At 39.1% G+C, this 24,585-nt stretch overlaps 1 protein-coding gene and 4 non-coding genes across 5 annotated transcripts; 1 reads left to right on the top strand and 4 right to left on the bottom strand.

Annotated features, from left to right (window-relative positions):
• Positions 1–1,483: 1,483 nt before the first annotated feature.
• On the top strand, positions 1,484–21,359 carry LOC148372620 (meckelin-like). The gene is made up of 28 exons (XM_088328062.1): positions 1,484–1,712; positions 1,984–2,072; positions 2,153–2,243; positions 2,307–2,406; positions 2,615–2,678; positions 4,755–4,826; positions 4,917–4,979; positions 5,053–5,207; positions 7,587–7,695; positions 7,777–7,863; positions 7,948–8,013; positions 8,075–8,228; positions 8,301–8,421; positions 9,796–9,901; positions 11,740–11,796; positions 11,855–11,953; positions 12,020–12,118; positions 12,203–12,289; positions 15,244–15,343; positions 15,427–15,566; positions 15,645–15,785; positions 15,859–15,939; positions 17,706–17,822; positions 17,900–18,016; positions 18,089–18,196; positions 20,729–20,831; positions 20,898–21,040; positions 21,115–21,359. Exons 1-28 carry the CDS (start codon positions 1,511–1,513, stop codon positions 21,193–21,195), a joined length of 2,952 nt encoding a protein of 983 aa, XP_088184188.1. The 5' UTR covers positions 1,484–1,510; the 3' UTR covers positions 21,196–21,359.
• A 645-nt stretch (positions 21,360–22,004) lies between these two features.
• Positions 22,005–22,117, bottom strand: trnal-caa (transfer RNA leucine (anticodon CAA)). Its single transcript has 2 exons — positions 22,080–22,117; positions 22,005–22,049 (listed from the first exon to the last, which is right to left on the bottom strand). It is a non-coding gene; the product is annotated as a tRNA-Leu (tRNA).
• Positions 22,118–22,316: 199 nt separating this feature from the next.
• Positions 22,317–22,429, bottom strand: trnal-caa (transfer RNA leucine (anticodon CAA)). The gene is made up of 2 exons: positions 22,392–22,429; positions 22,317–22,361 (listed from the first exon to the last, which is right to left on the bottom strand). It is a non-coding gene; the product is annotated as a tRNA-Leu (tRNA).
• A 199-nt stretch (positions 22,430–22,628) lies between these two features.
• Positions 22,629–22,741, bottom strand: trnal-caa (transfer RNA leucine (anticodon CAA)). The gene is made up of 2 exons: positions 22,704–22,741; positions 22,629–22,673 (listed from the first exon to the last, which is right to left on the bottom strand). It is a non-coding gene; the product is annotated as a tRNA-Leu (tRNA).
• Positions 22,742–23,877: 1,136 nt separating this feature from the next.
• Positions 23,878–23,989, bottom strand: trnal-caa (transfer RNA leucine (anticodon CAA)). The gene is made up of 2 exons: positions 23,952–23,989; positions 23,878–23,922 (listed from the first exon to the last, which is right to left on the bottom strand). It is a non-coding gene; the product is annotated as a tRNA-Leu (tRNA).
• Positions 23,990–24,585: the final 596 nt, after the last annotated feature.

Genomic DNA, 24,585 nt, shown 5'->3' with positions numbered 1-24,585 from the left:
CTTTAAATACCAAGAAGCTCTGGCAAAGCACTTAGAGCAATTTGATTTGGTGAGTGGTAGGAACACAATCATCCACCTCATGGCCCAACGCCGTCTGCACTGAATATAAATATTTTGATATTATCGTTTGCAGTATTTTGTGACATTTTTACGGACAAAATTTGCTCGCACTTTGTTTTGAAACCATAATTACAAAAAACAAAAAAGACAGTCAAAATGAGCCTCAACAATCTTAAGTAACTGCCGGAGGGAGAAAAGTTTAAGTGGTATATTTTTATTCATATGGGACACAGGCTTAGACGTTACTATTATTTCATAGATTTTATCTAATGATCAAACGTCACACAGTTAAATTGTGCGGAAGAATTACCTTTTGTCTGAAGGAGCAGGTTTGGCAGATTTGTTGAAATTTGTCTTGAAATATATAGTGTGGCTCTCTAAAAAATAAAATCAAAATATTTTTGCTTTATGGCTCTTTTGGGTCAAAAAAAGTTCCCGAACCCTGTTCATTGTTGAGACACTTCATGAGGAAAATCCCCAAAACAAACTTTAAACATCCAAAAGCTCGTGCAAAGCACCTAGAGCAATTTGATTGGGTGAGTGTTAGGAATGAGCTGAGCCATACACAGGACACACGCACTTCTCTTCCTCGCCCAGCGCCGTCTGCACCAGAGGTAAATACGTTAGTATCCTCTTTTGCATTATTTTGTGACATTCTTACGAATGAACATTGCTGACATCTTGTTTTGAAACCAGTATTTCAGACAAAAATGACCAAACGAGCCTCAACGATTTTAAATAACTGTGATTAGGTTTTTTTTTCCTTGTCTTGCTTTTATGGCTCTTTGGGTCAAAAAGGTTTTTCGACCCCTGGGATAGGCTACTGTTCAGGAAAGTGATATGGAACCTGTATTTTTCAATTAAAGTATGGCAATAATGTGAACCCATATAGGAAGAACATTGACCATTTTTATTTTATATATCATTTATTGTCAGGGTTGGGTAGGGTTACTTTAACTGGATTATTTTCAATTACTTTTGGATTACTCCGATACCAAATATGCTAATAAAAGACAAAAGAAACTAAATATGAGTAAAATGATGACTCACAACACGTGGTAAGCTTTCTCTCCTGGCTTTGATCACTTTGATTCCCGGCAAAACTAACATAAAATGCGACAGAAACAAAATGAAAATAAATCCAAACAGCTTGCCAACATCATTTTTGCCGTTCCATGTATTCCGTTACTCCCCAAGCCTGCACAAAATGTAATTTTATTCATATTTAGTTTATTTTGTCTTTTATCATTTTGGTATTGGAGTAATCCAAAAGTAATTGAAAGTAATCAAGTTAAAGTAACCCTACCCAACCCAGTTTATTGTTTTGTCTTAATTGATTTTAATATTTTTTCATTAAGATTTTCTCCAGAAAACGACACTTCTTTTAGGCCACAAGGTGGCGGTAGCGCTCAATGCAACACTCAAACGTCAAAGAAAAAGCCAGCACACCATGGCGACAGGGACGCTCTTGTTTATTATTAGCTTCTATAGGTTTATTTACGTGTTATTTTTCGTGCATTTATATCCGGTTCACTCCCAGCAATACATTATACCTTTTCAAGATCCTTCATATTGCAGCGTGACGGAGTTCTTCGATATCTCCAGTTTGTCGTGTGCAGGCTGTGGTGAAAATCAAGAACGCAGCGCCACAGGTTAGTGATGCAGTCATTAAAAGGGGTTGTTAATTGTTCAATAACTGTTCAATTAAAAATGATTGTATTGGTAGTTGTGTTTTGGAAAAAATCTGGTTTGCCTTTCTGCATTACACGCTTAATTTTTGGGTTCGATTCCTGGCTCAGGCACACTGCTTTACCTCACCTGCAGCTTAAAAGGAGAAGGATGAGTGGGAATATTAACGGGATCATTAACAATGTGTGATGTTTGTAATCTTCTAAGTCTCAAATATATGTATATTTTTTGCAGGTCTAAGTTGCATTTGCCAAATTGGATTTCGCACAATTACAACTGACCTGACTTCCATTATTTGTGAGGCCTGCCCAGAAGACAAACCTGTGAGCACTGTTCATGTAAAATTTGGTAATTCGTGGTTTTTAAAATGTTTAATGTGTTTTGTGGTTCAACGACTTTCCAGGCTGTTACTCAAGATGGTTTCGGATGCATTCGCTGCCCAGGCAGTACCACGGATGAGGGCCAATGCCAGTGCCCTGCAAGACACATCCTCGGTGAGTGAATTGTGAATGAGCATGTTCATATTCGGGATTAATATGTTTGTGTTTTTGATCTAGTGGAAAGGGATATCAGTGGAAACCTTTTGGATGAAGCAACCTGCGAGATGTGTACCGGGAATGGATCTGCTTTCTCTGTTCCAAACAGCAAAGGGGACAGGTACCTTGCGGGCACACAGTTCAAGTAGGGAGGCACAAACATCAGGTCAAATTTACAGATTATTTTTTTCTTAATTATAAAATTGGCGGTAAAAAAACAAAAGCAACCGAAATACAAAACACGCAAATTGAAAAATACCGAGTAATTAATCATGTTGATGCTGTGTGGCTGGATTTTGATAATATCACTCGTGTTTCTTGTCATTCAGGTGTGAAAGATGTCAGGCTTCTTTCATCAAAAGCTCCTGTTTGTGCAATTCTCCTTCAGTGCTGGTAAGCTCATATACTGTAAATTAAAAACACTGAATACAGAAATCCCTCACTTTTCGCCGAAGTTGCGTTCCAAAAAGTTACCAAAAAGTCAAAACCTGGGAAGTAGAAACCTTTATCTATGACATACTCTATTATACATTGAAACAAAAAATTAAACTCAATTACCAGGCTCAAACATTTGTTTAATAAATAAAAGTACTGTATTTTTACAAAAAACGTCTGTCCTGTCAAATTATACTTTTTAAATAATGTTGCTACTATATTGCACGATTGATTTGTTGAATTAAATATAATTGGTTGACCAACTTGGGTTTTTGTGCAGATGAGGTAGTTTTGTATGGGGGACAAAAATCTTAATTTTACCTAAAAAAATTGATTATGCTCTGTTGTCAGTGTCACAATATTTACAGAGAAGAAAATAAGTGTTTGAACACCCTGATTTTCTGCTGACATTTTCATTGTAGGTGTATGTCCACTGTGAAAGAGATAAACTAAAAAGAAAAATCCAGAAATCCTGTCATTGACCAACTCCTGTCGTGTAGCTCTGGGCTGATTCCTCACCGTTCTTAGAATCAGGGAGACCCCACGAGGTGATATCTTGCCTGGGGCTTCACTCTGATTGAGATTGATTGACATGCTTAGCTTCTTCCATTCTATAATGATTGCTTCAACGGTAGAACTTTTTTCAGCAAGCTGCTTGGAAATTGCTCCGTAGCCCTTTACAGCCTTGTGGGGGTGTACAATTTTGTCTCTGGTGTCTTTGGAAAGCTCTCTGGTCTTCACCATGTTACAAGTTAAAGTCTTAGTGATTGTGTGGGGTGGACAGGTCTCTTTATGCAGATTACGACCTGAAACAAGTTCATCTGATTTAGGATGATACACGGAGTGCAGGTGGACTTCTAATAGGCGGACTACTATGTCTTTCAGGGTCAGAATTCTAGATGATACACGGGTGTTCAAATACTTATTTGCAGCTAATTAAAAAAAAAAAATCATGCATTGTGATTTCTGGATTTTTCTTTTTAGTTTATCTCTCCCACAGTGGACATGCACCTATGATGAAAATTTCAGACCACTGCATGGTTTCTAAGTGTGAGAAGTAGCAAAGTAGCAGGGTGTTCAAATACTTATATTCTTCACTGTATATATTTGCCAGTTTTGTTTGGCAGGCTGTATTAAAATGAAAAATAGATTGAGGTTTCAAATATATATGAATATGTGTTTACTGACATTGCTGGTAAACGTATGAGCTAATGTGGCCGTACTAAGGAACATAATGTCAAACGGCACTACGAGACAAACCATCAGGATAAGCTGAAAAACCTGAACGCAGAGCTGATGATACAGAAAGTTGAAGAGTCAAAGAAGAATATGAAAATCCAGCCGAAGTTTTTCACAAAACAAAATCCCAAAGTGAAAAGCACAAAGTTGACTTATTTTCCCTTTTTTTTAATTATATTTTAAATTTGTATAGTTTTGACACAAGATATTTTTATGGAGAGCCAAGTATTTTAGGTTATTTAATGTTTGAGTTTTTTGTTTCTGGAATTATAATCCTGTTTTTTTTTAATTCAATTTTATGTTAAAATAAATAACTCAAGTTTTCAATAAATATTTATCCTGTTCGGCCCGCGATCAAAGGTGGGGTTTGAGTTTTGGCTCTCTCCGCAATTTAATTTGACACCCCTGCTGTAGTATGTTGAGAATTCCAATTTTAGTGAGCGATAAGGAGCATCTTTCTTTCTCTTTTGGTGCTTTTGTGGGTCCAAAGCGTTTTGTTGACATGATGGATTGAAGGAAAACTGAAAAATATACACACGTAGGTTCGGCAAGCTGTATTATGCCTGTGCACAACTTAGACCGCAGAGCTATTGGCGCACAAGCAGACACAGGCAGAAAATTTGCCGGGCCACTGTTTATCCAATCAGAATGCAGAACTCAATGCCCAATGAAAATCCGTGAAGTATCGTAACCTGCAAAAAGTAAACCGAGACACCGTCAGAAATTACTGTACAGGGCTTGTTATGGTTTTTGTTGTCATTTTTTTTAAATAAACATTAATGTTTGTGATTCCAGGCAGGGGGCTTGTGTTTCCCACCAGGCAGCCTTTCTACTAATGTCAATCCAAGTGTGAATTTTGCTCAATTGGTGAGGCTCCTTGAAAATATTCCAGGCTCCAATTGTATCCGTTTTCTAAATTCTTGTATGGACACTCCTTTGCTCTTGTTTTTATCCCAGAAGTTAAGCATCATATCCGCATGGTTCCTCAAAAATCTTTACTCATCAGCTGCAGCTTGCCTTGTAATTCCTCATTTAATAAAATTCTGTCAAATGTGATTTTCTAGTTTTTTTTTAACGATTTTCATGCCCGCAGAGCTTCTCCAACCTGACGGCTTGCCAGGCCCTGGGTAACATGTGCGTGATGAACATGCATTCCTTCGGCGGCGTGAGCACCGATGCTTGCGGCCTCTTCAACACCGTCTTTCGTTCGCAAGCTGCTTTCAGTTCCACTCAAGACATCTTTTACTGGTAACAGTGTGAAGTGATAGTACAGCTGGGGGCTTTCTTGGTATCAATGTCGACAGATATTAATATATTCGATATGCTGGTGATCAAAAAAATAGAGATACACAAAAAAGAGTCATAAGTATTACATTAAAAATGAAGAAAAAAAAATCTAATTATGAAAGGAAAACAGTATTGTAAAAAAAGAATGAGAACAATTGAAAATAACTACTTATACGCGAATTGGCCTCTTGGGGCAGTATGGTGCAGTGCATTTATAGTTACAGTGGAACCTCGGTTCTCGACCATAATCCGTTCCAGAACCCTGTTCGAAAACCGATTTGTTCGATCACCGAAATCATTTTTCCCATTAAAAATAATGTAAATCGTTTCAATCCGTTCCAACACCCTGAATGTTTACCTTGAATGTTTAACGTAAACTTAAAGCTAACCCAGGCTAATCGTACGTTCGCGTTATCGTAATCTACCGTATGAAAGATTACGCTAACATGAACGTGTAAAAATAAAAAAATCAGGTCGTTTACAAGTCATTTAGCACCCGGGTCTCCACAACAAGTGGTGAGCGGTTCATTGGAAAGGGGGCTCCGTTCCAACACCCTGAAAGTTGGGCTCCATTCCAACACCGTGAATGTTTAACGTAAACATGAAGCTAACCCAGGCTAATCGTACGTTCGCGTTATCGTAATCTTCCGTATGAAAGATTATGCTAACATGAACGTGTAAAAATAAAAAAAAAGGATAATAAAGAATTATGACTAGGATTTCTTACCTTTGTGGTGGTCAGCAGAAGGCGCAGGCAAGATCAGACACTCGCACACTCCTTCATATTTTGCTATTATTTCTTTCTTAAATGCAACAGTCGTACGCACTACTTTTCTTTTTTCACCTGTGGCAACATTGCTGCTTGCACTGACTTTCTTCGGAGGCATAGTAAGGGGCTAAAACACCCGTACGCCGCTCAGCATCGCACCCTAGCGTACGCACTCACGCATTACCGGCGTTCGAACTCCGATTTTTTTGACCGAACAGCGAAGCAAGAATTTCTCGAAATTTTTGGTCGGACTCCGATTTGTTCGAACTGAGAGGCGTTTGAAAACCGAGGTTCCACTGTACTAATGAAATGAAATGAAATGATCTGCATTTATATAGCGCTTTTCAAGTCAATGACTTCCCAAAGTGCTTAATAATAAGAAAGAAAGGGAAGTTACATATATATATATATATATATATATATATATATATATATATATGTATATATAAAATGGGGGGATATTCATTCAAGCACCATTCTCTTACTCTTGGGTCTTAATTTACACAGCTTTTGTGATTGAAGTCTTGTTATTTAAAGAATACTCCTGAGCTCATGTTAATGGTAATTCCATTAGCAGTTAGCATTAGTGCTAAGCTAGGAATATTAATTATGAGGTACAGGGTGTTGGCGAATCACAATGCACCCCTTTTTTTCAAGAGCGATCAGCAGGTTGCACACCATAGTTTCAACACCATCACAAGTTACCTTACTATCACTGCGCTACCAAATACGATGAATCTTCCGTAGTTTACTACGGTAGTTCATAGTAAAATATGAAATACACGTTGTTTATGAAAAATTCAAAATTTGATATGTAAAATGATCATTTTTGTACTACCAGTGTTGATTCTTCCTCACCAGCGATGGGCCATTTTTTATGCGTGTGTCTGTTTAATTGATGTCCCATTATGGTGGGTGGGGAGTGTTGATTTTCTGTGTGGAATTTGCATGTTCTCCCCGTGCCTGTGTGGGTTTCTTCCAGGCCCTCCGGTTTCCTCCCACATTTCAAATATATCAATGTCAGGTTAATCGGCCAGTCCAAATTTTCCCTGGATGTAAATGAGCGAGTGAATCGTCTGTCTCTGTGTGCCTGCGACTGGCTGGCAACCAGTTCAGGGTGTCCCCTGCCCGATGCCCAAAAATAGCTGGGATGGGCTCCAGCTCCCCCCGCAACCCTACTGAGGATAAGCGATGCAGATAATGGATGGATGTATGTTTTTACAGCACTTTGAGTTGCATTTGGGGTTTTGAAAGGCGCTACACATACATTTTGAGTTGATTCTGTTATTTATGGTGTGTTACCTTTATCTGCTGGATATTTGCAGTAACAGCAGGTTTGGCGTGCAGTTTCTTTTTGTCTAAGAACTACTTTCAACTTAAAAAATGGCGCACTCACAATTCTACCACGAAAACATGTTCAAAATTTGAAAAATCCCATTATACATTCTGAAATATGATTTTCAATGCTCCATTATCATGTTTCTTAGTATCAATACTTTTCACAGTATTGATAAAGTATTGATAATTTTGACATCTGTTGAAGATACCCTTTAACAATGCTTTTTTTCCAGGAGACATAATCTCCCATGGCTTTACTACGGTGATGAACCAGGATTGGCGAGTCGAGTCCTTCAGACGGATCCAGTCCCAGTTAGCTTCATTTTCAGGGGAAACAACAAGGTAAGCTTAGTTGATGAAGGAGATTCAAAAATATCCTGAAAATATTCCAGATTTCATGTCCTTATTCTTTTTGTTTTATAGAACACAGACATTAAATTGCTGGCTGCCGTTTACAACGTCAGAGGCGAGTTCCTGCGATGGGAAAACATTGGAGGAGCCAATCTCCAGGTAGAAGTGGAACTGACAGTTAAAGACAATATCCTACAATAAATAATTATAATAATAATTGTGAGAGTGACTACTCTGTTTCAGATTTGTCCAGAGACACCCATCAAACGTACATCGGCATTCAGTTTTGGCACCGCCTACCAAGAAAAGGTACATTTGCGGCACTCAAGTTGTTGAGTGACCCTTGGTTAAGGTGAGTTTTTGTATGTAGTGTGATCTTCTAGTGGCGGACTTGCTGCGTGGTCACCCCGAACCGCTGTTTTACGACCTCTTTTTGGACCTGGGAGGAGACGAGGACAGAAAACTTCTCCCCCTGCCCACGTTGGTCCTTAACCAGCAATATAATGGAAAGTTTATTAACCGAGGTGAGCATTGGCATTTGCAAGATTTCTGTATGATTGTATAATTGATGTTAATTTTTTTGTGTTTGTGCACAGAAAGCATGGCAAACTGGTACCTGTCACGGCGTCTGTTTGTCGTCGATGCGCTGAGTGGAAGGGAGAAGAGCGCAAGTGTCCTTCCTAAAGTCATCCGTGTTGCCGCTTCTTTGAAATTAAGGTGCAGATTCACCCGTAGCGATGACCAGTGTTTGGAAAAACGCCGTTATAATTCATGCCATTACGTAATCTAACTCATTACTTTGTCTGCCAGTACAACGCTATTATTATTACCGACGGTCAAAAGCGGTGTGTTACTTTGGCTGCAGAATGCCAACAGATGCCCCCTACTTACGACCATTCGACTTACGAAAAACGGTAGATACGAAAAAAAATTGCATTTATATTATATATTTTATTGTGTGCACCTTTTTCCGAGTACAGGACATCACTGTATGCTTCTTTCCACCGCTACTGGCGTGTGGCACAGTAAGAGGTCACCCAGCATCCACCTGGGAAAAAAAAATCGACTTCCTCTTCCTAGTTTGTGTGTAAACATTCTATACTGTATCTCCAGCGCGCAAAGAACTTTGACATTTTTATTGTTTAATATCTCGTGCATCCATTCAATATGGTTGGTGTAAAGTGTAAAGGAGAGGCAAGCCATTTCTTTTGAAATTAAATGAAAGTGGAATAAGAAAGCTTGATGCGGTTGAGAAAATGGTAGGATCGTTTTTTTGGGCCGCTTTCTACCACAGAGGAGGAAGTCACCTCATTCTTAAAGCCTATCTTCCAAAAGTAAGTTAAACTTAACTTTATTTATCTTTATAGAGCATTTTTTTATGCAAGGTTTATTTTTAGTACAAAACAATACAGGTTACTTATACAAGCCATAAACACACGTAAACCTTAAACATAAAAAATATAGCACTGAAGCAATTTACGAACAAATTCAACTTAGGAACGATTTGTAAGTACGGCACCGTCTCTACAGAATTTACCAATGCACCGAAAGAAAAGGGGATTGGTGAACGCGGCAACCGACTCATGTAGTTCGCAAACGGAACAGCTGTATGAGCTGTCTCGTGGAAGTGGGAGCCGGCTACCCACGGATTGAGAGCCGGTTCCCTTCGAAATGCTATTTTTGTCATGTGATTGGCCAAAATGCATTTATTCAGGGATTCTGTGCTGTTGACTTTTAATTTGTGGAGTATAAAAAAGGTTAAAATAGTTTTGTCGTCTCTTTTTAGTGAGCCAAGCCAAAAAAGCAGGTTCTCTAAAATCTCTCGGAAATACCAGCTCTTCAACTGACCATTCAAATTAAAATGTTGTTTATTAAACTTGCATTATATTGTTTACTGCTGAATGTTATTTAATTATATTGTTTACCGTTTATTTTTGTTGCACCTTCTAACTCAATTACATTTTGGACGAAGTAGTGAGTAACTATGACTAATTTTTTTACAGTAGCGTGCTCAACACTGGTGATGACATAACCGAAACAAATGAGATTTAGGAGCATGTTGTGGGTATTGACATCTGTAAATGTACACAGGTTCCAGTTGGTTCCAGGCACACAGCGTGGTGAGGTGTTCCCACCACTGATGATAGTACAGTATAAAGACGTGCTGATCGCTGACATCAACGCACAAAGTGTGTCTGTGAGTCTCGCGCACACGCAAACTACTTTCTTGCAACGGGAGACTTGTTGTAATCAAAATATAGCCGATGGAATAAGATGAAAGATAAACTCCAAAAGCCCTTTATATACAGTGTAACAGAATACTAAAAATTAAAGGGTTCTTTAAAAAAAAAAAAAAACGTCGATATGACTTACAACCTATTTACTCAATCGGATTAAGTGAAAATATTTCCGAAGAGCAGTGTTTTTAAACCTTTTTTGAGTCCAAGCACACATTCTGTTTTTTTTTTTCATTAAATGATTTCGAGGCACACTATCCATCAGAATGTTTAATTTCAGTTATGTTGCCTAGAATGAGTTTTTCTTATCATTTTGGTCACTGTGACTCAAAAGGGAATACAGGTTATTTATTTTGTTTAAATTTTACTTTATTTTCAACCTATTTTCGTGTTTTACTACATTGTTATCTTGTTTTTTTTCCCCAAACAAGAACAAAAATAATACTTAAGATTAGCAGTAGAGTACCAAAAAAAAACAATAAAGCAAGAATAAAACAAGAATAAAACAAGCAAGTAATAAATAACATTTAGAAACACAGTGGCGACTGGAGGGGTTAGCATGCAACCCCTCGGTGCAGAGGTTCAGGGTTCAAGTCCAGCTACCGTAGCCTACTGTGTGGAGTTTGCATGTTCTCCCCGTGCCTGTGTGGGTTTCCCCGGGCACTCCAGTTTCCTCCCACATTCTCAAAAACATGCATGTCAGGTTAATTGGCCGGTGTGAAGGAGCAAGTGAGTTATCTGTGTCCCCTGCCCACTGCCCGAAGATGACTGGGTTGGGCTCCAGCAACCCCGTGACCTTACTGATGATAAGCGTTGCAGATAATGGAAGGATGGATGGATTAAAGTAGAGTTAAAAGGCTGCGGTATGTGAGGCAGATGATCATGAAAAGGCAAGTCTGAAACCGTGGGTTTTGAGTCATTCAATTTAGTTCCATCCATTATCTGCACCGCTTATCCTCAGTAGGGTCGCGGGGTTGCTGGAGCCCATCCCAGCTGACTTCAGGCAGTGGGCAGGGGACACCCTGAACTGGTTGCCAGCCAGTTGCAGGGCTCAAATTAGTTCTTCAAAAGAAAACCCACAATCAATTGGATATAAAACCTCACCCTCTCGATTGGATCAAATGAAAACATTCTTAATAGAGGATGAAAATGAATAGTGAGATATTTTGGTTGCCAAGGTCTACCCACTTTCCTGGCAATTCTGATAATCAATGCATTCAATTTTGGAGTAATTAGATATAAAACCTCACATAATTTTACGGCGCAGTGGTTAGCGCGTGTGCGGCACAGTTCTAAGGTCTTGGGAACCTCCTGTGTGGGTTCAAATCCAGCTACCGGACTTCCTGTGTGGAGTTTGTATGTTCTCCCCGTGCTTGCGTGGGTTTCCTCCCACATTCCAAAGACATGCATTTCAGGTGGATTGGCCGGTCCAAATTGTCCCTAGGTGTGAATGAGCGAGTTGTCTGTCCCTGTGTGCCCTGCGATTGGCTGGCAACCAGTTCAGGGTGTCCCCTGCCCACTGCCCGATGATTGCTGGGATGGGCTCCGGCACCCCTGCGACCCTACTGGGCATAAGCGGTGCAGCTAATGAGATGAGATGAGATAACTTTTATCTTTTAAAGCATTTCTGATACAAAAAAGGGCAACCTGAGGTGTTCTTAACACAAATTTTCTGCCATTTCTATACAAAAAAAAATACTGTGATCAATGATACAAAAGAAAGCATGAATTACTGCAACGTCAATCATACTAATTTCCAATTTTTTTCCTCTAAATGTTTCCCCTCCCCCCTCTGCAGATGAGCTTTGCTGTGGAATATGAGATGGATCAGAATGAGGCTCACCTGAAGACAGATGTGAGTATGACATTGAAAGTCATTTAAACCGTCACTTACATATGCATGCGCGGTGCAGACGGCGCTTGGCGTGTTGGCTGGTTTGGCCGTGCTCTTGTCCGTCCTCAAAACGGTCAGCTGGAAGAGGAGGATTGCGTCGCCTGTTGTTGACTTGAGGGTAAAGAAACACATTTTTATAATACCGACGATGTAAACCGTGACGATCCCTTGCTTTTGATTCCAGACCATGCTGATGTTTTTCTTGTTTTACGCCGGAGATTTGGCCAATGTTTTCCTTGCTGTCACTGTGGGTACCGGGCTTTACTGGCTAATCCTTTACAAGGTTTCATTTCTTCTTACTAAAAGACTTTATTCGGTTTTAGTTCCCGACCTAAACTTGTAATAAAATATGTGTTTATTATTTCAGGCCCAACAGCAAGCCTCAGTGTTACTGCCGCTTCCGAATCAAGAGGAGCAGTTTGTGACTTACATTGGTTGTGCTTTTGCTCTTAAGGTGAGTCATTAAAAACAAATCAAATTTGAACGGGACAATTTACTCAATTTCCACTGAAAATTAATAAATTAATTAAAAAAAAAACTCACTCCTTAAGCACACAATTTAAGTCATTTTCAGTACTAATTTTAGCCAGTTTTGCCTAGTCTCAACTTATTTCTATCATAATATGTGTAACAATGATAAAAATAAAAGTTTTCTAGTAAGACAAAATATTAAGTTAAGAATAAAAACTTCAATAATAAATACGGTAATATTTTAAAAATATTTAAAAAGCTTTTAAAAACAAAATAACACTTTAAATGATCCGTTATCTGCCATCTGCAGGACTAAAAAATATTGTAAACTAGGTAAAAATACTGAATTTAGAAATGTTGTAAATTAGGAAAAAAAATACTTATTTTCTTCATTTATAAACTACTGAGGAGATCATTTCTTCCTCATGCCATGAGGCTCTTTAACTCCACCCGGAGGAATAAAAGCCCACATTAAACCCCACCCCACATTTGTATATTACCCTATCTTTGTTACAGTGTGTATTTTCCATAGCACTATTTAAATGCTCTATATCAACACGTTATATTGGGTATTTTTGTATTCTATATCTTTTATTTTATTGTTTTATTTTTCAACACAAGGATACTGCTGGAAGTTTGAATTTCTCTACGGAGATGAATAAAGTATCTATCTATCTCTATCTCTCTTTATCTACTCAGAAAATACTTAAACTTCTACATTTTAACATACTCTTCTAGTTAAACATAGGAAAAATACTTAATTCAACTATTTAGTGAATAAGGAAAAAGAAAACAAGTCTGTTTTTTAACGTACCTATCTAGAAAAACTAATTAAATACAAACTTGATATGGTATGTTACCATTTTCTTACCTTTAGTATTTGTCGAATAAAAAAAAATTAAAATGGGAATTATTTTTTTCTAAGATGAGCTAAAATAAGATAAGATAATCCTTTATTTGTCCCACAATGGGGACATTTCTTTTGTTACAGCAGTAAGACAGTGAATAATGAACAAAAGCTAGAATATGTACAGTATAAACAAGTATTTAGAAATATAAAATGATAAAATAATAAGATAATATACTTTCCAAATATACGACAAAATTGTTTAGTCCCAAAGATGACTGATAACTTGTATTATTTTAAGTATTATTTTTGTTAGAATAGTTTTTAGTTTTTTTATAATGGAAAATTAAGTTAAATAGTAATACATTAGAAAAACAAATCCTTAAAATGATCCCGTATTTTTAAACATAGAAAAATACTTCAAATTGTAAAAAGAATGTATTCTGGTCATCTTGGAAGGGTCCCTTCTCAAGGTTTCATTTTCCTCATGTTGAGGTTTTTGAGTTTTTCCTTGCCCTCATGTAGGTTTTAGATCAGGGGATGGTGTCATAATAGTCTGTGTTTTGCAATTATATGAGGTCTGTGCAGCTCTTTGAGACTCCTCGTAATTAAGGGCTATACAAATAAACATGACTTCTATATAAGGTATTTTTTCCCCATTTAATCACTAATTATTTTCATAATTTATTTTTAGCATTTCAAGTATTACTCGAATAACATTTCAAAGAATGAAATAGTATTTTTCTTAAACAAACTTTTCTGCCTGCGGTACAAAAATATTTTATTGCAAACGCTTGACAGCGCCCATAGGCTGCATATTTTATCGTTAATCTCAAACATTCCTGACAATCGAGTGAATGGGTAGTTAAATCATTTTGCTTTGCGACAGTGTCCTTACCGTTTTCCGATTTCTCATGCAGTAATGCCACTGTTGCATTCAATTATGTTAAGATGGTCTTCCTAACACCCGAGCATGAAACAAAAGATCAAAATAAAATCCAGATGTGCTATTTTCACTCGAGGCTCTAATCTGTGTCTGAAATAACGTCGGGTGCGTGAACCTTTTATGTCGGGCGTAAAACTTACAAAACGTCTCCACCCGGGTGGCCGACAACTTTTTCCAGGAAAAACAAAAAAACTAAAGATTTTTTCAAATCAAACGTTTGCTTTATTCCGATTTTGAAATGTTCGTTCGGTTTGGAAATTTCGGAATTTCGGTTTGTTTGGCAATTTACATACTCGCCAGCCAATCAGAAGCCTGCATCGACTAACTTCATGCTTCCAGGCTTTCACAAGCATAATAAGCTAGTGCATTTGCATATCATTTTCAAAAGAAGACACACAGAAATTAAATGAAATGATTTGCATTTATATAGCGCTTTTCAAGTCAAGACTTCCCAAAGCGCTTTACAATGTGCTTCACATTTCCCAATAGTGGCCGTGCAGCCATGTAAGGCGCTAATCTGCTTATTGGGGGCATTAGGGATTCAGTGTCTTGCCCAAGGACACTTCAACATGTAACACGGAGGAGCCGGAATTCGAACTGGGATCTCTTGGTCCCAAGACGAGCACGTTACCTCCTGAGCCACTGGCGCCCTAGAAAACGCAAGAATGTCTGAAATGGATAAGTGGTTAGGAATCAGGCCAAAACCTCTGCCTCAGAAGAAAGATTCAAAATAAGCTAACAAAATGTATGACGCTACAAAACGTAAACTTACATTAAGAGCATCGTGGAAAGATGAGTAAATACAGGTACAGTACATACTAATGGCATAGGGAAAACAGCGATATCATATACATGCAATGAATGTTATAAGTAGATTTATAATAAACTTAATTTTAAAGAGTTGTTCTGTTATATATTCTGATTATCAATCCTTAATACTTTGCAACAATGTTTCTTTGGTTTTTTTTTTTTTGCGATTAGTCGTCTTATTGTGTTTCAAGTTGTAAAAAAAATGGGGCAGGCATTTTTATGGCTGGGCAGGACACTTTTCAGAGTTGTCTGCCCTGGTGTCCGGTAACTTTTTGTCACGAGTTTCAGACACTGCTATAATATAAAAATACATTGTTTTTCTTACACTATGTAGGCAGTGCAGTTCCTTCACAAGCTGATCGCGCAGTTGTCTGTTGACGTCTTCTTCATCGACTGGGAGAGGCCACGCACTAAAGCGAGCAGAACTGTGCCAGGTTTTCAATAATAACACGCTTTCAATGGAGTCAACTGTCTTTCTATTTCATGGCGTATTCAATGGTTGCGCTTCCCGTTTCAGCCAGCGGTCAACAGAAACGCGATCCTTGTCCCGTCAGCATCTGGAGGACTTACTTTGTGGCCAACGAGTGGAACGAAATTCAGACCATTCGCAAGATCAAGCCGACCTTTCAGATCATGGCTGTTCTCTTCTTCCTTGAAGTGCTTCTCATTTTCCATCAATAACTCAATTTTGAAGTATGAATATTTGATACTAATGAGTGTGTATGGTTTTTGTAGGTGTTGGGTTTCTCAAACTTAGCCTTGAGGGACCCTTGGCCAACCTTGCAGCGCTCTCCACAGATGTACACGCCTTCGTACAGCCTGACAATGCGCTACGGTTTGTCGGCAACACTCTGGCTTTGCATTGGACTTTTGCAGGTGGATTTTTGATTATATTCCTTCTCTCTGATTCTGTCATCCTCTTATTAAATGGTTCCATTTATCCATACAGATCATTTTTTTCACTGTGTTTTATGAGCATTTTGTGGAAGACAAAATCCGCCAGTTTGTGGATCTCTGCTCCATCAGTAATGTGAGTAAAGTTTCACACTGTTTTGTGTGGTGGCAAAACTCAATCTAAGTTTCTTATTTTTATGTTGTTTAACAAACATTTATGATAACTTCAACATTTTGGGTACTCTTATTTTGCTCATTTTTCATTTTTAAATTAATTCAATTTCAAAGTTTTTAATGGCTTTTATAAATGTTTGTGACACTCCAAAATAATTCCAGTATTAGATTTGGTATAATCAAAATAATAACAGTCAAATACACTCAAAGAATAAAGTACTCCAATAAATATAAATTTGTGTGCTTCAGCCAACATATTTTCCAGATACTAATGAGGAATTTTCCATCACTCCAAAAAATGCTTTGAGATGCATTGCAAAATAGTTAGTGTTCCTCTTGCTTTATTTACTTTTATTTTTAAATAGTACAATTGTGATTTTCCAGCTAAAATTAGAAACATAACAAATTATCTGATACGGAAGATAATTTTGCTGTTTTTGAAAAAAATTCATGTACTCAGGTATTTTCCTTTTTTACTATATATTTTTCATAAAAGGAAAACAGACAAAATGACCAAAATGATATTCTCATTTTAAATATAGTATGTTTTGTTTTTTTACTAGAATATTTAAAAAATGTTTGAAATAAACTAAATTGTTTTCTAATATTTTATTTAACAAAGAATAATTACTATAAATAAGTTGTAAATTAAGAAATTGAGTTGAATTATCCACTAATGGAAGAACAGTTTATTTAAAATATTTTTTTTCTTTTTTAAAACTGGAACCTTTGCAGTGAAATTAATCACACAGATTGGTGTATACTACAGTAACTACTAGTGACTTTTTAAATTAAATTGTCTCTACGTATGCAATCCTTTATCGTCGTTAATCATTCGGAAAGAGGGAAATTATAACCTAAGGGACTGTAGTAAATTCATAATCCCAAAGGTGAGAACCACCAGGAAAAGTATGTGTGTGTCTGTGTGTGGAGTCAAAATTGGAACAATTTGCAAGACGAGATCAAACAATGTCCAACTATTCACGTGTTCAAATATAAATACAAAACACAATTACTGGCAGAATACAGAGATGAAGAAAATGTCGTATGAGTGATACTAGAGATTGGAAATACTGCGTTTACAACTATAACCTTGTTGTTATTGTTACAATTATATCATAACTGTTATTATTGCTATTGTTGTTATTGTCATTGGTGTCACAATGATATTTAGTGACTGGTAGCATTATAACGTTTATAAATGGGTACTACGATGATTAGTGTCTAAAATATGTGACTACTGTCATTATTAGAATTATTGATATCCGACCTATGTAATATGTATATCCGTGAGATTTTGTTGTATTAGACACAAAAGAAGAGCTATCTGTAAAATGTATTTAATAGGGAAGATGAAGGGGTTGGGAAAATAAGCATCTGCTTCTTACTACCCCTTTTTGAACATGTTATGTAACATTATTTTGGTGTTGAGCCATTGTTTTTGTCCTATTTTTATTTTATAATGTTCGAAATAAAGTTTTCATTCATTCATTCATTCAATCAATCAAGTTGGATAAAGTTAATTTATCTATTCTTATTACCATCAATTACTGAATGACTCATTAAAATCATGTTTAATAAAAAGAAAACCAACCGGAGCGAAGAATTTGCCAAGCATGAAAATAGAAAAAATGTTTCCCAGTCAACACAAAGCATTGGAGTATTCGGGGACCAAAAACATTTCTATATCTTTATTCTGTTTCACTTAAGTGTGGTATATTTTTGCAGATTTCTGTGCTGCTCTTACCTCAACGCTGTTTTGGCTACTACATCCATGGGCGCTCCGTGCACGGCCACGCCGACACAAACATGGAGGAAATGAGCAACAACCTGAAAAGAGAAGCTGTGTGTCCTTTTTCCACAGGATTATCCTTCCTGATATATTTCAAACATTCTTATGCATGATCTTCCCCCGTGCGAAGGAATCTCTGTGTGGCCAAAGAGGTCTTCTCCCCAACACGGACATGCAGACTTTCCAAGTGGCGCTGTCAGGACGGTTGCGCTCTCATTATGACAGGATACGAGATTCCTTTACCCGGGTTTGTTCTTGTCTACGCTCATATTGGCGGAAAAGAAAAGAAAATTAGCGATTAAATTGCGTCTGTTTGCAGCGACACGGACCCACAAGGTTAATGGACGCGGCTTCTTTCACCCAGTCGGACCAAAACATCCGGGCTTACCAAACCATGAACCACTTCCTGGGATCTGTCATAGATCATGTGAGTGACCCAACCAAGGCCTTAAAAGGACACTGTATTATGTATTGCCTCCTCGTTGTAAAAGTAAGCTTCATTCATATAAAGAAAACAAAATATTGATTTGAATAGTAAGCAAAAATACACAAACTATCATATTAACGTGCATTTTTTAAAAGACTTGTAGATCTTTCGCCGCTCCTTTGGCACGGGAGGCTTTAAAGTCGTTTTCAGATCATCTTATTTATCGTATTTATGGTCAATTACTTTTTGAATGTGTTTTTAGTGATCAGTATGATGTTTTTCATAGCCATTTACTTACATGGATGCTTTTGGGTTGGGCTGCAATGATGAGTTGGCATTGCCGCCAAAAACTGTTTCGAGAAATTGTCGACAATCAATTCTATTGTTGACAGGTTTTTCCTATAGATTATAATTTCTTACTTAATATTAATTTACTTTGGGTTAGAGTGGCAATGTGTGCCGGCAACCTCTGTTTTGGCAGTTATCGTATCAACCAACAGAGGAGACCAGAGGTCCACCACAAGAATTGAATTTATCAGCTACGTATCAGTCCTATTGATGTATTTGTTTCAAATTAGTCTCAAAATTTTAAGTCTTCCTGAAGGGCAAAACCCAATACATTAATTTTGATTCTATTTTTAAGTTATCAATTTTGCAGTTCATTAACTCTGAGAAGACTTATTGATCCGAAGAAAACAAACAAACGGACACGTTTCTTGGTATAACAGACTATGATTTATTTATGCGAGAAATCAGTAAACAAAAAAATCAATCAAGAAGGGACAATAGCACGTTTGTATTTAAAAATGGTCACATGTGGGAGGTCAAAGGGATTCTGCAGCGATCGAAATACATGCGGATGCACGGAGGAAGTTAAGGTAATCAACAATGCGAATGATCGTTGATTATCTATAGCATGTTTAATCAAATTAAATGACCCGAGCACCAAAACAACAGTTGTGCAATTTTTCTAATTATTAGTTATTAAGAGGGCACCGTGGCTCAGGCAAGTTTGGGCTCTCACTATTTTGGGGGTCTCGGGGTTCTGAGCCCGAGAAAAAGAGTGCGAGGCGGACTCTGCTGCCTGCTTTTAAATGCCCCATGACATTAAAGACCACCGGAAGTATCATTGAAACCTTTTGCGTATGTTCTTCCTAAGGTACTGTGGTTTTAACAAAATAAACTTCTTTGGATCCAAAATGAGCCCAATTCCATCAAACACAGCATAAAATACTCAAGCATGAATCATGCATGACACAGCACACAAAGAAATAATCTTTTGATTACAAGCTGGAACCGAAAACATTGTTGTCCTGAGCACCTTTGTCCATGCCCAGTGTGGGTGTGCACTTTTTGAAGTTGTCCATCACGGGTGCAGGGAGACTGACATAGAGATGTCGTCAGCGATTCGGTTCATTGCGGGCGTGGAGAAAATGGCGTGGGAAGACTGGCGTGGAGACGGCATCGGTAGGCGCTGTGGTTCTGTCCATCGCGGGCGTAGGTCAGTTCATCAGGAGGTAGTCAGGTAGCCCAATATTACGAGAAAAAGGGTATCTTGGTGGATGAAGAGGCAGCACGGCGGCGCAGTGGTTAGTGCGTGTGCGGCACAGTTCTGAGGGCATGAGATCGAACCTCCGGTGTGGAGTTTGCATGTTCTCCCCGTGCTTGTGTTGGTTTCCTCCGGGCACTCCGGTTTCCTCCTACATTCCAAAAACATGTATGTTAGGTTAATTGGCCGGTCTAAATTGTCCCTAGGTGCGAATGAGCGATCGAATTGTCTGTCTCTGTGTGCCCTACGACTGGCTGGCAACAAATTCAGGGTGTATCCTGCCCACTGCCCGAGGATAGCTGGGATGGGCTCCGGCACCCCCGCGACCCTACTGAGGATAAGCGGTGCAGATAATGAATGGATGGATGGTGGATGAAGGATGAGTCTCTCGAGGGTCCTTCTTTTTGACAAAGTTTGTAGCTGGTTGTATTTGTAGCAAAGGAATTTATCCTACAACGCGTAGAAAAACGTCTAAAATTGGGGAGTATTTTACACTAGATACTGAAGATAAAAAGGGTTCTTGCACAGTTTGCCACGCACACCTAGCGTACCTCGTGATACATAAATGGGGGGGAAGGGAAAAGCACGTCGAGTCTGACTCGCCTCGGTAAGATTCAGATGAAATTCGAGTCAATATGGTTTTGATAAACATGCATTGTACATTTTATATGCGTACATTTTGCTATAAAAGAAAGCTTGAACATTATGTCAGACTGTGCCTGACAAACTCTTTTGAAATTAAATGCATAGTCCGAATTAAAATTGTAGTTGTGTAAGTGTTAAAAATGACAAAAAACAGTTGTTGTCAAATAATCGTTCGTTGCAGTCATAGTTTTTTGAGAGCGGGAACCGGTTAATTGTTTTTCAGTTACTTCATATCGCTTGAGATACAAGCAATTCTAGAAATGAGCACGACCCGGGAACAGATTCAACTCTTATGTATAGGTATCACCGTAACTTCTACTGATTATTTTTCTTCTCAGGCGCACCCAGACATGGACTACATTGTGAGGGACAAGTTGGCTTTGGAGAGAGTGATGGGCATGGAGTTCCTAGAACCGAACGATAAGAGCATCTTTTATAACGGTATGGACTCGATCTTCGAAACGCGTTTGACACCCTCATACAAGGATAATGTCTCTGTCTCGGCAGATGAAGGTCACTCGTTCGGCGATGTCCTTTTTTACGGAAACGAGGGCACCTTGCTGATGTTCGATACGCTGTTCTTCTGCGTGGTTGACCTTGCGTCTCAAAACTTTGTTCTTGCTGCTGTCCTCACATTTCTACAGCAAATGGTCGGTATTTTTTGTGTTTATACAGAAGAGTGTGTAGTTTCTTGATGTTGTCTTAAAGCGTTTATTCGCCGCAGGTGTTTGAAAGGATTCGCAATTCTTTTGGAAGGAGAAACCTCGTCAACAAAACTCTGGTGGATGACAGATTTTTGATATGATTATTCACAGTGGCCATGTTGATAAACTGTAATTTTTGCTAAGTTTTAAAGTTGCTGTATTTGCAATGTATTTTTTAGACATTTTACATACCTGTTTGTAAACATGTACATACTGTATTTATATACTTTTTAAGAATGAATCTTTTAAAGTTTTTATGACGATATGTTTTTCTGTGTTTGTCTTTTCCTGGACTCGATTGTGGGGCACAATACAGTTTATTACATTTGATGGAGGTGATTTTGTAGGATAAGTTAGACTACCTCGAGTCTGGCGCCTTAGACCACTTGGATATCCTGACTTTGGGTAGTATCAATTTAAATGGGGATTTCATCAAAAGATATCCTGGTTTCGTAAGAAACTCTTTGTCCTGCCTAACTTTCCATTGCGACTTCATATGATGTCCAAATTTTGCACCAGAAGTATTAATGGATTCGGGCCACTGCCCATGCCCTGGCAAAATCTCCACAAATCACTAGGCAATTTTGTAAAAAGCACATGTGAGGAAGGGGATTTGAATACCCACCCCCATTGAAGACCAGAAGACCCATACCACTTGGAGAAGGTAGCCAACCTTGAGTCTGGCGCCTTAGACCGCTCGGCCATCCTGACTTCTACACTTCCATATTCAGTAAGGGCCTTCACCAAAAATATGTCGTGGTTTCGTGAGAAACTCGTTGTCTTGCCTAACTTTCAATTGTGAATTTATATGATGTCCAAATTTTGCGCCAGAAGTAGTCATGGACTCGGGCCACTGCCCATTCCCTGGCAAAATCTCCACAAATAGCTAGGTCATTTTGTAAAAAGCACATGTCAGGAGGGGGATTTGAACCCCCGCCTCCATTGGAGACCAGAACACCCATACCACTTGGAGAAGGTAGCCAACCTTGAGTCTGGCGCCTTAGACCGCTCGGCCATCCTGACTTCTACACTTCCATATTCAGTAAGGGCCTTCACCAAAAATATGTCGTGGTTTCGTGAGAAACTCGTTGTCTTGCCTAACTTTCAATTGTGAATTTATATGATGTCCAAATTTTGCGCCAGAAGTAGTCATGGACTCGGGCCACTGCCCATTCCCTGGCAAAATCTCCACAAATAGCTAGGTCATTTTGTAAAAAGCACATGTCAGGAGGGGGATTTGAACCCCCGCCTCCATTGGAGACCAGAACACCCATACCACTTGGAGAAGGTAGCCAACCTTGAGTCTGGCGCCTTAGACCGCTCGGCCATCCTGACTTCTACACTTCCATATTCAGTAAGGGCCTTCACCAAAAATATGTCGTGGTTTCGTGAGAAACTCGTTGTCTTGCCTAACTTTCCATTGTGAATTTATATGATGTCCAAATTTTGCGCCAGAAGTATTAATGGACTCGGGCGACTGCCCATGCCCTGGCAAAATCTCCACAAATAACTAGGTCATTTTGTAAAAAGCACATGTCAGGAGGGGGATTTGAACCCCCGCCTCCATTGGAGACCAGAACACCCATACCACTTGGAGAAGGTAGACAACCTTGAGTCTGGCGCCTTAGACCGCTCGGCCATCCTGACTTCTACACTTCCATATTCAGTAAGGACCTTCACCAAAAAGATGTCCTGGTTTCGTAAGAAACTGGTTGTCTTGCCTAACTTTCCATTGTGACTTTATATGATGTCCAAATTTTGCGCCAGAAGTCGTCATGGACTCGAGCCACTGCCTGTGCCCCGGCAAAATCTCCACAAATAGCTAGGTAATATTGTAAAAAAGCACATGTCAGGACGGGGATTTGAACCCCCGCCTCCATTGGAGACCAGAACACACATACCAATTGGAGAAGGTAGACAACCTTGAGTCTGACGCCTTAGAACTCTCGGCCATCCTGACTTCTACCCTTCCTTATTCAGTAAGGGCCTTCACCAATACGATGTCCTGGTTTTGTGAGAAACTGGTTGTCTTGCCTAACTTTCCATTGTGACTTTATATGATGTCCAAATTTTGCGCCAGAAGTCGTCATGGACTCGAGCCACTGCCCATGCTCCAGCAAAATCTCCACAAATAGCTAGGTAATATAGTAAAAAAGCACATGTCAGGAGAGGGATGTGAACCCCCGCCTCCATTAGAGACCAGAACACCCATACCAATTGGAGAAAGTAGACAACCTTGAGTCTGGCGCCTTAGACCACTCGGCCATCCTGACTTCTAAGCATTGTTATTCAGTAAGGGCCATCACTAAAAAGATGTCGTGGTTTTGTAAGAAACTGGTTGTCTTGCCTAACTTTCCATTGTGACCTTGAATGATGTCCGATTTTGCGCCAGAAGTCGTCATGGACTCGAGCCACTGCCCATGCTCCAGCAAAATCTCCACAAATAGCTAGGTAATATAGTAAAAAAGCACATGTCAGGAGAGGGATGTGAACCCCCGCCTCCATTAGAGACCAGAACACCCATACCAATTGGAGAAAGTAGACAACCTTGAGTCTGGCGCCTTAGACCACTCGGCCATCCTGACTTCTAAGCATTGCTATTCAGTAAGGGCCATCACCAAAAAGATGTCGTGGTTTTGTAAGAAACTGGTTGTCTTGCCTAACTTTCCATTGTGACCTTGAATGATGTCCGATTTTGCGCCAGAAGTAGTCATGGACTCGAGCCACTGCCCATGCCCCGGCAAAAACTCCACATATAACTAGGTAATTTTGTAAAAAGGACATGTCAGGAGGGGGATTTGAACCCCCGCCTCCATAGGAGACCAGAACACCCACACCAATTGGAAAGGAAGACAACCTTGAGTCTGGCGCCTTAGACCGCTCGGCCATCCTGACTTGTAAGCATTGTTATTTAGTAAGGGCCATCACCAAAAAGATGTCCTGGTTTTGTAAGAAACTGGTTGTCTTGCCTAACTTTCCATTGTGAATTTATATGATGTCCAATTTTGCGCCAGAAATAGTCATGGACTCGAGCCACTGCCTGTGCCCCGGCAAAATCTCCACAAATAGCTAGGTAATATTGTAAAAAAGCACATGTCATGACGGGGATTTGAACCCCCGCCTCCATTGGAGACCAGAACACACATACCAATTGGAGAAGGTAGACAACCTTGAGTCTGACGCCTTAGAACTCTCGGCCATCCTGACTTCTACCCTTCCTTATTCAGTAAGGGCCTTCACCAAAACGATGTCCTGGTTTTGTGAGAAACTGGTTGTCTTGCCTGACTTTCCATTGTGACTTTATATGATGTCCAAATTTTGCGCCAGAAGTCGTCATGGACTCGAGCCACTGCCCATGCTCCAGCAAAATCTCCACAAATAGCTAGGTAATATAGTAAAAAAGCACATGTCAGGAGAGGGATGTGAACCCCCGCCTCCATCAGAGACCAGAACACCCATACCAATTGGAGAAAGTAGACAACCTTGAGTCT

The sequence above is a fragment of the Urocampus carinirostris genome, chromosome 2, assembly GCF_059441175.1.
Source record: "Urocampus carinirostris isolate Australia breed hairy pipefish chromosome 2, RoL_Ucar_1.0, whole genome shotgun sequence".
Taxonomy (NCBI): domain Eukaryota; kingdom Metazoa; phylum Chordata; class Actinopteri; order Syngnathiformes; family Syngnathidae; genus Urocampus; species Urocampus carinirostris.
The sequence above is the reverse complement of the archived record's forward strand: the minus strand, read 5'-3'. Positions and strand labels throughout refer to the sequence as shown.